The following is a 14,912-nucleotide window of genomic DNA, read 5'->3' on the forward strand; positions in this document are numbered from 1 at the left end:
CAAATACAATTTTCATGGCCCCGTGCAAATATGCGCACACCAGTAATATGCTATAGTAGTTATGTACATTCACACTGTGTTGCATGTATTCCTATTTGTGTAGGTTGTTGGCTTTGTAAAGAGAAGAAACCTGGGATAGAACTCCAGCTTCAGGATCTGTGTCGGGCAGTCAGGTATTGAAAAGTAATGAAAAGAGGATGGAAATACATCTCTTGAGAAAGCTGTGCGCTTTTAGGAATGTCCATTATACAAAAGCTTCACTAGGAGTTTCTAATTAGGAATTGGAGCTGCACACAGGGCACGGGGGCAGGAGGAGCGAGCGGTTCCTGGGGTCGGGCTCAGCCCACACTTGGTCGCTATTTGGAGCAGAAAACACCATGTGTAGAACCGTATAATATCCCTGTTTGTCACTAGAGGCCACCACACGCCGTCTTAAGAGAGTTACATGTGCAAATCTGCTTGTTGTGCGCCGCAACGGGCAAATCCGTGCTGGAACCTGAACGCGGTTAATGCCATTCACACATTACATAACAAAATTTCACGTATTACCCACTTTTCTGGTCCTATATCCAGAAGAGAAATTTTTCGCATAACTCTCGTGGCCAAATGTTTAAGGTAATGTTTAGCTTTGCAGCCACAAGCCGTAATTACAGGAGTTTAGCGTTGTGTATGGCGGTGAGTTTGTAAGCAATGGCAACAAGTATTATCTGGCTTTCTAAATCTTGAAAGCGGAGTTTTTGAGGACAGGAATGTTCATTATCCTTTCAAATCACGCCCCTTTATGACTGATGCTCAAGCGTCTTAATTTTTAGACAGCAATTTTTTCCTGCATAGCAACAAAGTTATTTCCAGTGAAACGTGTCCATTTGCAGGATGTCTTGGATTGAGACTGTGCTGTGGTGAGATGGACTAAGAAGCAGCAAAATGCCTTCCAAAAATTGATAATTGGTCTCATTAATAAGGAATGAAAATGTGGTGGGTTCATTTTCTGCAGCTACTTCAGCTTGGTTGTTTTCCCCCTCTTTTCCCTGTCTGTTCCAAATTATTATTCATCTAAACTGAAATACATGTTCCTAATTTTTGTTGCTTTCTATAGACCGTAATAACAGCCTATCAACTTAACTCCTATTGACTTGTGCTTAGGACGCCGGGAAACAACAAAAAAGTCACCCCTGAAGTCTAGATGGTTATTGAAAGTGGTTTTACCACAGCTGGGGTTATGGTTTTGTACCTTTAAGCTTCTGATGCATATTCAGACCTTGCAAAGGCAAATGAGGGTGTCCAGAAGCGGCCGCCACACGCCTGTTTCACCATTAGGTCATGTCTGGTACATCATCAGCTCTGAGCTCCTACCATAAGGAATGTCCAAACTGTATTTTGACGCTTATGTTTAATGTGATATTTTTGCAAATGATTCTTTGATGCTAACCCATAGACATGTGGCCCGAGTAGGTCGTTTTAGCACAGCCATACAATTAGAAATATCACAAGCATCCAACGTGAAGAGAAACAAAAGAACTTACTGAGGAAGGAATTATAAGGAAGCAATAGATAGTGAAAAATTACTTGTGATTTCACAAAGCCAAATGGATGAGTAGAGTGAATAATTGGGGTGCTCTTGCTGTATAATTCGGGATGTGGGGAGGACGGGGGGTGCTGGCCTCTCCAGCATTATTCTTTCCTTGCTTCCCTGTTTATAGATCTTCCCTTTTCTAATGATTCATACACAGGAACAGGCAAAACTTTAGAAACCTTTATAGGTCAGGGTGTGGACATTGTGAAATATTTCACCAGCTCTTCTGCCCATTCTCTCTGCTTCAATAACAGCATGCAAACGGTGTTTTTAGCAGTGTTATAAAAGCAAGATTTTTCCCTTCTGCTGAAATGACTTGATTATTTTTGCCTCTGTATTAACAAGGCGGGCAGAAAGCAGAAATTTTGCATTTTGCACGAATGTCTTGTTCACAAATAAGAGAGAAACGTGCCAACGTGTGGCCACATCACCAGAAAGAATGTGTGATGAACAGCACAGACCGTGACTGCATTACCTCACTGCAAACTTCTCCCAGAGGATCAACAATTCACCTACCAAAGCGCCCATTGTAATGCACCTTAATAAGTTTGAACGTTTCTACAGGTGAAACGAGCTGTGACTCACGCGCATTCTGGAGTGCAGTCAAGTCTGTTATAAATCACGTTGGAGGATTATTTAGTGCAGGACTTCCTTAAATGGCAGGTGAAACTACCAGAAGTGATTTGCGAATGCCGATGGTTTCAGCCTCCTTTTATAGCCTGAGAGTTCCTGTGGCTTGTTAGTTTGCAAAACTATCGTTGCATCATTCACTTAGACTTAGAAATGACATTATCTCCTACTGATCCTTTTTTGCTGTCCCATTCCATTTATGGGAAATAGAATATATTCGCTTGAGTGTGTTATTTTTTTATGATACTCCAAATTTTTGATGTTGCGATTTCTTTGGGCCTGAGTCAGTCATTCCCTTGTTGTTGAAACAGCTCTTCTGTGTATATTTAATAATGAAGTAGAATAAACACCAGCTGGCAGAGTTCAAGCAGTTTTAGTACAATGAGTGTCTCCTAGGTTGGGGAGCATTTCTTTAATAAAGTTCCCCCAATATTACAAAATCACCAAAGAGACTCAGACATAGTGTTCTGTACAGGACTAACTTCAATAGGGCTATAGGCACATGTAGATTGAAGAACATATGGAAGGATGTGTAGGGTCTTGACCAGTAGTTCGCACTGGAGATGAATCCATCTAATTCTCTCTCCAGCGCAATCAGATACAGAAGGAATTGCTGTAACTGCGCGGAAGTTCTGTTATCTAATAGCTGTGCTAAGTAGAAGCTGTGAAGTGATGAATTCTAATTTAGTCGCTATCAGGGACTTTCTTTGCAGCCTTGAGCAAGTTGTGTCATCTCTTTTTCTAATTTCTCAAGCAATAAAATAATACTTCCCCCTTTCATTATCTCCCTAAGTTCATCTCTCAGCGTGTCGTGAGAATGTAATGTTGACAGTGCATGCAAGGGGTAAATATTAATATCATTGTTTATTATTCAGGGTGCAGACCTACCCTATATACATTTAGAAATGCGTGGCTTATCTACCAGAACACAGATTCCGAAATAATGAATAACCAGTAGATACATGACAACATATGGCCGGTGACACAGGCTCATCAGCTGTTCAACAAAGAGAAAATCTGCAATTATACATATTGTTCTGAAAACATGAAAAACTCTCCAGAAATAAGCAATTTTTACCATAGAATACAACAGGCATGTGGGGACACCAGGACATGAGGAAAGCCGGTGAAATGAGGACACGTGTGGTCTATACAGCACTTAAACTATTCGTTCTTCCGTCTTTCCTCGTAGATCAGCATAATCAAAGCTTCGCACAAAGCAGAGCTACTTTGATTTAGAAATAAGGGGCTGCTTAGAAGTTTTTGTAGTTATTTGTATCACAGCAATGCGGTTGTGCCCTGTAAATTTCATAAGAGAACTACAGCTTTAACTAACACAGCAAACTGTTCTCAGCAAACCCAGGCACATTTTGTCCAGATGCTGCAAATACCAGGTCTTGTTGCATCTGGTAAGCCATAAGGAAGGACATCGTTAATTAGCCAAGAGTTACTAATCCTGTATTACAAGTTTTACCCAATTTAAAGAAACCATTAGGTAATCCATTCAATGCTGTTGGGATCTCTTTCTGCAACAAGGGTGGAGAGTTGAGGAGGGAAGGGGAATAGTGAACTGGTCCTAACATGCCAGTAAGAAAACATTGTATGGAGATGGACTTTGTTTATGTTAAATCTGCATCTTCTTTGAAATTGTCACTTTTGTGAGCCTTGTTTCAAAGCAAAGCAGGCAAGAGGGATCCTGTATGGATGTCCCTTATGAGTAGGTACGGAAGAGTGCGATGACAATTTTGCTCATGAATATGAGACTGCCCTGAACACACTGGTTTATATGCAAACGTTGACTTTGGAATGTAAATCTGTACAGACAGTCATTATGCTCCATTCTGTCTGTCTTTCTGCTTTACAGTCTTCCTTGACTAAACAGTCTTCCAGTATAAGTTGGAGAATGACCTATTAGAGAGCAGTGTAGGGAAAGGGACCTGGGGACAGCAGAGTGACCATGAGCCAGCACTGGGCCCTTGTGGCCAGGAAGCCAATGGTACCTGGGGTGGGTTAGAAGGGGGTGGTCAGTAGGTCAGAGAGGTTCTCCTGCCCCTCTGCTCTGCCCTGGGGAGACCACACCTGGAATCTTGTGTCCAGTTGTGGCCCCTCAGTTCCAGCAGGACAGGGAACTGCTGCAGAGAGTCCAGCGCAGCCACCAAGATGCTGGAGGGAGTGGAGCATCTCCCGGGTGAGGAAAGGCTGAGGGAGCTGGGGCTCTGGAGCTGGACAAGAGGACACTGAGGGGGGACTCATTCCTGGGGATCAATATGGAAAGGGGGAGTGTCAGGAGGATGGAGCCAGGCTCTTCTGGTGACAACCAGTGACAGGACAAGGGCCAATGGGTGCAAACTGGAACACAAGAGGTTCCACTTAAATATGAGAAGAAACTTGTTCCCGGTGAGGGTGGCAGAGCCTGGCCCAGGCTGCCCAGGGGGGTTGTGGAGTCTCCTTCTGTGCAGACATTCCAACCCGCCTGGACACCTTCCTGTGTAACCTCAGCGGGGTGTTCCTGCTCCATGGGGGGATTGCACTGGATGAGCTTTCCAGGGCCCTTCAACCCCTCACATTCTGTGATACATTCTGTGTTTCTGCGATATTTCTCTTTCTTGCTCAGTTTTTAGCTTTGCGTATTGCTGGAAATCATCTTTTTGCTGCCGGGTCTCCTGCTGAGTCAATGATTGAGCTCAAATGGTTTTTTGAATTAAATGGGTCACTGAGAAAGAATTACAGTATCTGGAAAGTACTTATAACCTTTGAAGGAGTGTGTAAAGACAGTTAAAATTAAAGCTGAAGAGTAAAGTGTTTCTAGGGTGACTGTTAGCAAAGTGGACTTTACAACAGTCCTGCTGATGCTGTTTTAAACAGTGGCATTGAAAAGTCGTATACAGGGAAATCGAATAGTTTTGCTTATGTAAATGTCAACTCTAACTTGTGTCGACTCTCTTCTTCTTTTGTGTCCTTCCAGTTTTATCCCTCCTGCAACAATGAGGCTTTTGCAGCCTTGACCGATGTCAGTAACGCTGCCGCATATGTAAGAAAAAACAAAATTGGAAATTCCGACAACCAGAACGAGTAGTTGAAAAGAATTTATTGGCTGCAGTGAGGTATATGATGAGAGCCATAAGACCAGGAGAAAAGTTGAGAGATTATTCACTTTAAATTACAGTTAATTTGCAGAGCAATAAATGAATCACAGGTAGAGATTCATGCCCCCGCGAGATGTGCTTAATACATACATTACCAGCTCAGCCAGTCATTTTCAATGAATAGCTTTTCTTTGGCATTTTGATGTCTAAAAGCTCTTTAAAATAACCATACTAGCTACACCTAGCTCTGTATGGCATTTTTCCTTGTTAGGCTGCAAATCATTTTAGGAGAGAGTTCACCGTAGTGTCCCCATTTGACACACGGGGAGACCAACGTGCAGCTGGTGGTGGCGCAGAAAACCAGTCGTCAGCAGAACTTGTGATTTCACGCCTGCTGGTGGATCTCGTTGATGGTGGATGATACCACCTGCCTGTTCACGCTGTCATGGACAATCGCTTTGATCTTCCGATTAGCCAGCGCAGCGCCTTCTGAGAGAAATCATAATAAAAAACAGGTTAATTAAACAAGAAGCAATGCTGAGACGAGATGATGCAGGGAAAGCTTCATTTACACTAATTTACCAGCTGCCTCCTCGACTGATTTATCTTTACATGTTCGCCTTTAAGTCAATACTCATTATTGTCACCCTGTGTCCTGCCCAGGTCATGGCAGATGAATAATCCAGCTGCATCCCAGCCAATGCAAATCCAACTTCAGAGCACACTATCCGGAATGTCTGCAGGTCATGCTCATGCCAGAATAGGAGTTTGCAGACATGCAGATTTTCTGTTTACTCTCCAGCCCTAACACTGTTTTAGTCACCGCACTTAGTCTCTGTGCCTCCTCATAGACCATGAAAGCTTTAGGCTCGAGTCTGAGCTTTGGACAATGTGTTTGACTAACAGGGCAGTCTGAAGACAGTCCACAAATGGGCAGACACAGCAGGAATGTTCTCCGAGGTGCAGCCCTTCACCAGGCCCATGAATCACAGAAATTATTCTCAAATATGGCCTACACGAGAATTAACTGCTGTGCAAACCCTTCATAGCTCATGAATGTGGGATTAAAATTATTCTGAGTAAAATTTGGTTGGAAGTGACAATAATTAAGAGTCACTATAGAGAACAAAATAAGGGACTTTTACCTGTAGCTTTTGATTCAGATTTTCTTGCTGTCCTGTAAATATAATAAAACAGAGAAAAAATAATTATTATACTAATTTCAAGAAGTTATTCCTCCCTTTCTTCTCACTGATTTGAAGAAGACCTCATGCTACTATGATATCATGTTTACAGATCTGTAAACATGAATGAGTCCCCCCTCAGTGTCCTTGTCCAGCTCCAGAGCCCCAGCTCCCTCAGCCTTTCCTCACACGGGAGATGCTCCACTCCCTGCAGCATCTTGGTGGCTGCGCTGGACTCTCTGCAGCAGTTCCCTGTCCTGCTGGAACTGAGGGGCCACAACTGGACACAATATTCCAGGTGTGGTCTCCCCAGGGCAGAGCAGAGGGGCAGGAGAACCTCTTTGACCCAGTGCCATACTGTCCTGCCTCCCTGAGATTTCCAGTTATAAAGGCTGCTAATCCTCCCTTTTCTGATTTTCTATGACATACTCTGTATATAAGAGAATAATAAGAAGAATAAGGATAGAGAGATGCAGAGATTTCAGGCCAAGCCGAGAGCCGTCAGCGGAGGGGTGTCCTGTCCACACCGTGACCTGCAGCTGACTGGCCAAAAATCATCTGAACTCATCTCCAGGCTTCTTTTAGGTCTGGAACTTGTTTTGAAGGCTGGAAATGACTGTGAATTTTGCTAAGATTGGCGTTTTTCCTTTGCTGAGATAGGCATGCTGTGGGAATGTAGATTTTTTTTTTTTAATAAAAAGTTATATTAATTTAGGTGATCCAAATTACATGGGTACAAGTTTCTCTGTAGACTAAGTGGCTCAGGCTTTTTATTATGACCCATCACATTAAAATACCAACCCTTGATGTAGTATGGAACTCGCAAGCTTTCATTAAGCATAAACAAACAAACAAATAAACAACCCAAATATGAGAACTGTCTTCTCATCTATTCCAGTCCGGGCAGCTTTTTCTTACCCGTCAACATTCCCTTCCAGCAGCAGGCGGTAAGTGGAGATTTCCTTCTCCAGCCGGGTTTTGATCCCAAGAAGCACCTTGTATTGGTTATTTTGCTGCTTGGTGTCGTGCCGGACCTGGCTCAGCTCTTCCTCACATTTGGAGATGATCTGCTGCATGTTCTGAAGCGCAACAGCGTAGTAATTCCGAGTGTCAGCCAGGGTGTCTTCCAGCATGTGTTTCTGCCAGAGCAGAGAATACCATGGTTACTATTTATGAGGAGATATAATGCAAAAAAACGCCAGGAAATTGGGTGTCTAGCTAGAAGATTGCAAAATTAAGACCATGGCAGTTGAAACACTTATGCATGTGCATGACTATTCATGTGAGGACAGCAGGATCATGGAGCTGTGTCATGTGTGCATAATGAGAGGCAAAACCGGAGTGATTTAGCCCTGTGTGTTCTGTCTGCTCAGAAGCTGCGCTCCTGGACCTCTTGGCTCTTTTGCCAGCTCTGCATTTACTGCCCAGAATTGCTCCAAAGTCTTCAAGTCATGAGTATTTGAGCTTTAACCTGTGCAAGAGCCGAGGAATATTTTTGAAGATTCCCTACCAATGTTTTTCACACTTCATATATTTCATGCGTTATAGCAGGGGTTGTAAATATGAAATTTGTATTCCTGTCTGTCTTCTTGGACATTTTTTCTTTCTAGATCCTGCAGTGAGCTATCCTATCTCTTCTTTTTCTTCTCCCCTTATTTTGTTCTAAGGAGAGATACATATTTTTCACTCCTTGGGGTTGCTTGCTGAATCTACTTGGCATATTCTGGCAAAGCCAAGCATGGTCCAAATTCCCATTTCACTGATACTTTAATAACTACAATAAATTTATGCTAGGCTGTGGATTTAAATGTAGAGTTGGTCCGTGGTGGTTTCTGAGAACATGTGAAAGGACAGTGCCAAGAGATGCCGACAACAGGTACCTTGCTCATCTGCGCCTGCAGCTCGATGTCCAGGGACTGCAAAGTGCGCCTGAGGTCCTTGATCTCGTTCTCGTTGCGCTGGATCTGCTCGGGGTTCGGCGTTGCTGCCAGGGCCATCGCTGTGCTCTGGAACCAAAACCAGGAGAAGAGCTTAAATGACTCTGACCACTCATAGACGGCAACAGGGGGCTTGAAATGAGCAGAAAACAGCTGTTACCTGTTCTCTGTACCAGCTGTCCAGGCTTTGACGATTCTTTTCAATTATGGCTTCATAATCTTCTCTTATTTCTGCTAGAATCTTGGCTAAGTCTTCGGGAGGTGCCGCGTTTACTTTTACATTGACTTTGAAGTCTTGTGAGCGATTTGCTTCCATGTCCTATTGAGATATTAGCAGAGGAAACAAGCAAACTTGTGTATGAAAGTGGGAAGTTTTAATTCCTGCTTTCTTCAGTTCCATCCTCTCACAACACCCCGAATATTTTTTCCTTATGGTAGGTTAATTTTTACATATATTCATGTATGGATAGTACTGTGATGTGACTTAAACCAGTGACTTATGTCTGCTTCTCTGTGCTAGAGAACTTAGTAAAAACCATCGGAAGATCTTTTCATATAATGTTTCTGGAAGATACAGACTTAATGAAGAAGCACTAACCTTTTTTATTGATTTATGTATCAGGAACCCAAAGCCTTTGATGAAAATCTAACAGTAATTTCATCTTTCTTACCCTGTATGTTAATATTTATGGAACTATAACTAAGTTTACAGGAGAGTAATGTAAAAGTTCTATGTAATTGTTAAAGCAATAATTGGATTAAAGCGTATAATTACTGTGTAAACAACATAATTACAGGGCAAGTCGAGCAGGTAGGGTAACATTCCTTTTGGTGTAGCACAGCCTTGTGTGCGAGGTGCCATTTTCCAAAGCGCCCGGGCGAAGCAGCATTGCAGGGAATGACATCACGGCCTCCAAACTGGGATCAACTGGGCGCGCTGGTGGCTCCGCTGGTTGCTGCTGTGTTACAGCTCTTTAGGGGTGTCCTTGGCCAGAAGGGGTCAACCCAAAACAGCTTCACCTACTGCTGTGGAACCCTTGTGTTTCCATTCTCCATTTTAATAACCCACAGATACTGAGTAGGATGTTTGGTTCTGCATTAGGTAATAACTGAAAACAACAGCAGATCACGCAAGCTGACAACAGCACCGTGTCAAGCAGTGGTATTATATATGTGGGAATAACAGACACCACTGCGGTAGAGCTGCGGAAGGATTCAGAGCAGCATGTTTTTTGACAATTATTATTATAATATAATTACTGTGCTTAGGCTTTTGCAAGGATAAGTGATTTTACTTTACTTCACCAACTGTTCTTTTAAATTTGGATCCTTCCAGAACTCGAGGTCTGTTCAGTTGTGGTCAACCTGCCCTGGGTGTCCCTATTGGGCTGGGAGGGTGGCCAAGGTGACCTGGAGAGGTCCCTTCAACCGCAACCCCTCCGTGTTTCTGTGATGCTGTGAACTGGTGTATCCAGAGCTGAGGGGAAAGTCTGTGATAAATAAAACTCAACAGCACCCAGCAACATTTCCTGTTGACTTGAAATCTGTGTATTTGTATCTAAGTATTTCTGAGAACGTTTTCTGTTGAATGCGTAAGTTGTTATTAGCTACGTATGACAGATGGGCAGGTGACTAGAAAAGAGTGGGAGAAAATAAATACAACCACTTGTTATCCTTCCTGAAATCCCAGTTTACTTGGTAAAGTAGTACCCAAACTTTGTGTCTCATCTGACTCCTATTGGCTTCCTTAGAAACACGATTAGGTTCTGAATCATCCATCCCATTTATAGATTGTGGATCTTACTCAAAGTTAATTACACGGTAGTGAAGATTCGTGTGATAGGATTTTACCAAGTGGAACGTTTTCTACCTCCTCGTGGTCTTTCCTCCTGAGGATGTGCTCTTCTCTCAAGCCTTCGATTTCCATTTCCAGGTCTGTTTTCACTATGGTCAGGCCGTCGAGCTCCTTGCGCAGGTTCTCGACATCGAGCTGCACTCCCTGCCTGCGAGTCTTCTCTGCTTCGTACCTTCACCAGGAGAAAGAAGATAACGCATGCTCGTTGAGAACAGACCCATTCTCGCCTTTGGCTGAGGAGTATTGAACAGAAATAGACTTGCTCAAGTCCTCCTGATAGACTTGCTAAAGTCCTCCTTGTATGGAACTAGGGAAAACAAAAATCAAGGAAACAAATTCTGTTTCTAAAATACCTCATTTGAATATTCTAGGATAATCTTAAAAACCAAGATGGGTTTAATTGTTGTTTTTCGTTCTTCCTCACAGCTCCTCCTATATGGTATGAAATAATCGCTCTTTCTTCCATTTTCCTTTTTGCATTTTAACATTCACCAGGCTGTGAGAGCTCTGAGGATATGGCTCTCAAAAACTTGCCAATGAAGGTGCGAAACAGTATTGACAATAATGCTCTCTGTAGCTTTTCCAAAATGATGACTTTTCAGGAAAAATGTCACAGAAGCCGGTTATCACCATTCCTCTCTAACCTCTTGCAGTTCGGTGTCTGTAGTGAGCCAAGGTCAGAAGGACCCTGCCCCATCTTCCCTTGGGCACATGAACCATTTGGCTCCTCAGTGTCTCTCCCTTTACCTCATTTTTGGGGAGTCTATTGATGTTTCTGCGTTCAATCCATCAGCCTCTGTTTCCTTTTTACAACAGTATGGATTGATAACGAAGGCAAGGATAGATACCGCCTGGGGTTCCGAGTCTCTAAGTAGTGTATTTGGCAACACAATATTGCCAAAAGCTGAGATTTTTTTTTTTAACAGCTGATCATCATCTATTGAAAATAAGACAAATCTTCATGATTCCTAAGGCTAACATAAATTCCTTTCCTCTGCAAAGATCTACCTGCAAGTTTTCTGTCCAATTATTTTGGCTTTCTGAGAACTTCCAACAATGTACAGATATCAAACTGTGCACCGGTTGCCGAGGCAGCACTGGCCCATTTACTGTGGCAAAACTGGGGCTGCAAAGCAGAAATATGGCAGGACGGGTGTTCCCTGCGGAGCTGGAGGTGATAAGTACAGGAAATGGGTTTGGGCTGGACTGGGGAAGGGTGCAGAGAAGGGTTAATTTGTGTTCCCAGATGACAGTTTTAAATGCCTTTTGTCACAGGTATCAAATGCCTGCTGTAAAACCTGCTCTTCAGGACCTGAACTAAGTATCATAAACAGGGTGACTCAAGATCGTTCAGCAATCATTTGTGGTTTGTACATCCTTTTTATCCTTTCTGGGATTTTTTCTGCTCCACATCGGTTTTATTTATCCAGTATCAGCAGCAAGCCTCAGTAAAATCAGTTTCATATTGGATTATCAAGAAAAAGCAATATTTTGCTTAATCCTCTTTCAAACTTAATCAGGAAACCAAAGAAGATCTTACTTGAGCCTGAAGTCTTCTGATGCCATGTTAGCGTTATCAATTTGTAAAAGGATACTGGCATTGGTGATCTTGCCATCCTCAATCTGGAAAACAGAGAATCCAACAGCAGACTCAGTGTTGCCATATGGTGATGGTGAATAATGCTGGTTTAGACTCCCTGCTGCTCTTAGGAAGCATCTAAATAATAGAATCCCCATGTTAAGGAGAGTAAATGAATAGAAGCAGCTTAGTCCACCGCTCTGCCATCATCCATCCATCTTGTTACGTCCTCATCAAAGTCAATGAGGTTGGTCAAGCACGACTTCCCCTTGGTGAAGCCATGTTGACTGCCCCTAATGGCCCTCTTATCCCTCATATGCCTTGAGATGGCACCAAGGAGAAGTCGTTCCATCGGTTTCCCAGGGATGGAGGTGAGGGTGACCGGTCTATAGTTACCCAGGTCCTCCTTCCTGCCCTTTTTGAAGACTGGAGTGACATTTGCTTTCCTCCAGTCCTCAGGCACCTCTCCCATTTCCCAACACTTGGCAAAGATGATGGAGAGCGGTCCAGCAAGGGCCTCAGCCAGCTCCCTCAGCACCCGCGGGTGCATCCCATCCGGACCCATGGATTTATGGGTGTCCAGATCGCCTGACTGCTCCCTAACCCAGTCCTCATCAACCCAGGCAAACTCCTCCACTGTCCTGCCCTCCTCTGGGGCCTCAGCGGTGCGGGATCCTCAGGACAGCCCCGGCAGAGCAGACGGAGACAGAGAAGCGTTCAGTAACTCTGCCTTCTCTGTATCTTCTGTCACCAGGGCACCCACCTCGTTCATCAGTGTCTACATTGCCTCTGCTGTTAGTTTGATCTGCCACGTGTTGGAAAAAGCTCTTCCTGTTGTCCTTGACCCCTCTCACCAGGTTCAATTCTAAGGAGGCCTGAGCTTCCCTGGTTGCCTCCTACACCCTCTGACAACAGGCTGATATTCTCCCAAGTGGCCAGACCCTCCTTCCATGATCTAGAAACTCTCCTCTTCCACTTGAGCATCCCCAGCAGTTCCTGTTTAACCGTGCAGCTCTCCTGGCTCCCTTCCTTGGCTTCCTACGTGTCGGGATGCTCTGATCTTGTGCCCAGTAGAAACAGTCCCTGAACACTGACCAGCTATCTTGGGCCCCTTTACCTTCAAGCAGCCTTGCCCATGGCATTTCCCCCAGCAATGGCCTGAAAAGGCCAAAATTTGCCTTGCTGAAATCCAGGGTTGCAATTCTGCTTGCTATCCTGCTCCTGCCACAGGAGATCCTGAACTCCACCATCTCATGCTGTATTTTCACTCATTTTACTGGCAGTCATGGGGCTAATAGCAATAATTTAGAGAGAAAGTGACAATTCTGGGTTAGGCCACTGAATTGTCGTTGGTGAGTGATCGTTGCCCAGTTCAGTGGATCAGTGGCCATAGGTGCCTGTGGCCAGTGACAGATATCTGAGTGGTGAGGGTTCAAAATAAGAGTTTGGGGTTCAATCTGCTCAAAAGTGATGGCTTTACCCCAACCAGCATTGTGTTTTTAGTCTCATTATCTTCCTAAATCTTCCTGATTCATTGATTCCAAATCAATGCAAACACATTTATATTCTTGACGAACAAGTTTTTATCTCTGGATCAGCTAAAGAAATGAAATAAGGTGCTGAAGCGATAGGTCTGGAGATGGATGACCTTTCTTTATCCTTAACGCAGAAAGAGGCGATGACAACCCTGGCTCTCCCTACACACTGGCTGTGGTCGGGATGCCTCATCTTCTGCCTGGAGGCAACACTTTTAACACTGAGCAAGGAGTTTGATTAACTCTCGAGCCTCAACGAGCAAAGATACCGGATAACACCATTTCCGAGCCCTTTTGAAAGCAAAAATACTCAGGGTCTTGAGAATGCCGAGTAACTGTATTATAAAAAGTGGAGGGAAAACTGCGATGTCGCATTTGGAATAGCTTTGGATTTTGCCCCGTACGTCTACGTAAAGTTAATTACACTGATTAGTCACACAGACGGTTACAGTGCTAGGTATGCTCATTATGAATATAGATTAATAACATGCTTAAATTTGAAGACACGTGAGTTTGGGAGATTGAAAGAGTTACTGTTGAACATTAATATTAACTACTGGCAGGAACCAGAAATTCTCCTTTTAATTACAGTGAAAACATCCACAAGGAATTTGTCACTGCTATTTTCTTAATTACAATGAAGTATTTTTCCATCTGATTACATAAGCTCATTGGACCCAAAACTCCTGCAGTTTCATTGTCTGCTACCGCAGGAATCAAAGAGACGGAGCGCCAGGGTCCGTCTGCAGAGCGGCCGCGTGAAGACGCAGCCTCTTCACATCGCCGGCTCTGTAATTCCCTTGGGTACATGTGCAGCCAAAAAGGTTGAGTTCTGCCAGACATAGTTACTCAAAGCGCAGTTTCACGTACCGAAAGGAACACTTGGCAGCATAAAAACCTCTTTTTAGCGCCAGTCTTTGCAGAATCCCCCTCACCTCCTTTTCTTTCTTGTATCCCGTTCTCCTCCTCGTTTATACCCAGGTCCTGTAACCGCTTTCATTAGTATCTCTAACATTTAAAAGGTTTTATTTAACCTTCTTTAAAGGAAAGCCATCAGCATAAGCGAGTCCCCAGATTCCTTAAAAGAGCACAGAATGACAGTGACCTGCAGCTTTGACTTACCTGCCTTTGCATGTCGGTGACGTTTTGCTCGTACTGGTTCAAGTCGTGCCTCTTGCCGTGGGACTTTGTCCGGTGCCACTCTCGGATGCAGCTTTCCAGCTGAGCGTTGGCCGCTTCTAGGGAGCGCACCTTGTCCAGATAAGCGGCCAAACGGTCATTCAGGTTTTGCATGGTCTGTTTCTCGTTCCCCCCCAGGAAGATGCTTTCCCCACGGCGCTCGCCGAAGCCGCCCCACGTTGCGCCCCCCAGCCAGAGGGGTCTGCAGGAGCTGGGGGAGCTGCTGGCACCACCACTGTAAGAAGTTCCTTGCTGGGCCAAAACACACCCTGAACTACCCCTGAGGGACCCAGAGAAAAATTGGAACGGGCCTTGGCTGGTACCCATGCTTAGCTCTGGTGTGAATCCAACCCA

The 14,912-nt window shown here is 44.1% G+C and overlaps 1 protein-coding gene across 1 annotated transcript; it reads right to left on the bottom strand.

The window, feature by feature from the left end:
- Window positions 1–5,335: 5,335 nt before the first annotated feature.
- On the bottom strand, window positions 5,336–14,912 carry KRT23 (keratin 23). The gene is made up of 8 exons (XM_082070734.1): window positions 14,502–14,912; window positions 11,806–11,888; window positions 10,281–10,437; window positions 8,571–8,729; window positions 8,354–8,479; window positions 7,392–7,612; window positions 6,435–6,466; window positions 5,336–5,775 (listed from the first exon to the last, which is right to left on the bottom strand). Exons 1-8 carry the CDS (start codon window positions 14,883–14,885, stop codon window positions 5,675–5,677), a joined length of 1,263 nt encoding a protein of 420 aa, XP_081926860.1. The 5' UTR covers window positions 14,886–14,912; the 3' UTR covers window positions 5,336–5,674.

The sequence above is a fragment of the Streptopelia decaocto genome (assembly GCF_964273445.1).
Source record: "Streptopelia decaocto genome assembly, chromosome: 22".
NCBI lineage: Eukaryota > Metazoa > Chordata > Aves > Columbiformes > Columbidae > Streptopelia > Streptopelia decaocto.

Coding starts and splice junctions, on each gene's coding strand:
- KRT23 (XM_082070734.1), bottom strand. CDS start 14,885: ATGGGTACCAGCCAAGGCCCGTTCCAATTTTTCTCTGGGTCCCTCAGG. Junction 7,613..8,353: donor TGCAGGCGCAGATGAGCAAG/GTACCTGTTGTC, acceptor CTGCTCTGGCAG/AAACACATGCTGGAAGACAC. Junction 5,776..6,434: donor ATCTGAATCAAAAGCTACAG/GTAAAAGTCCCT, acceptor TTCTCTCAGAAG/GCGCTGCGCTGGCTAATCGG.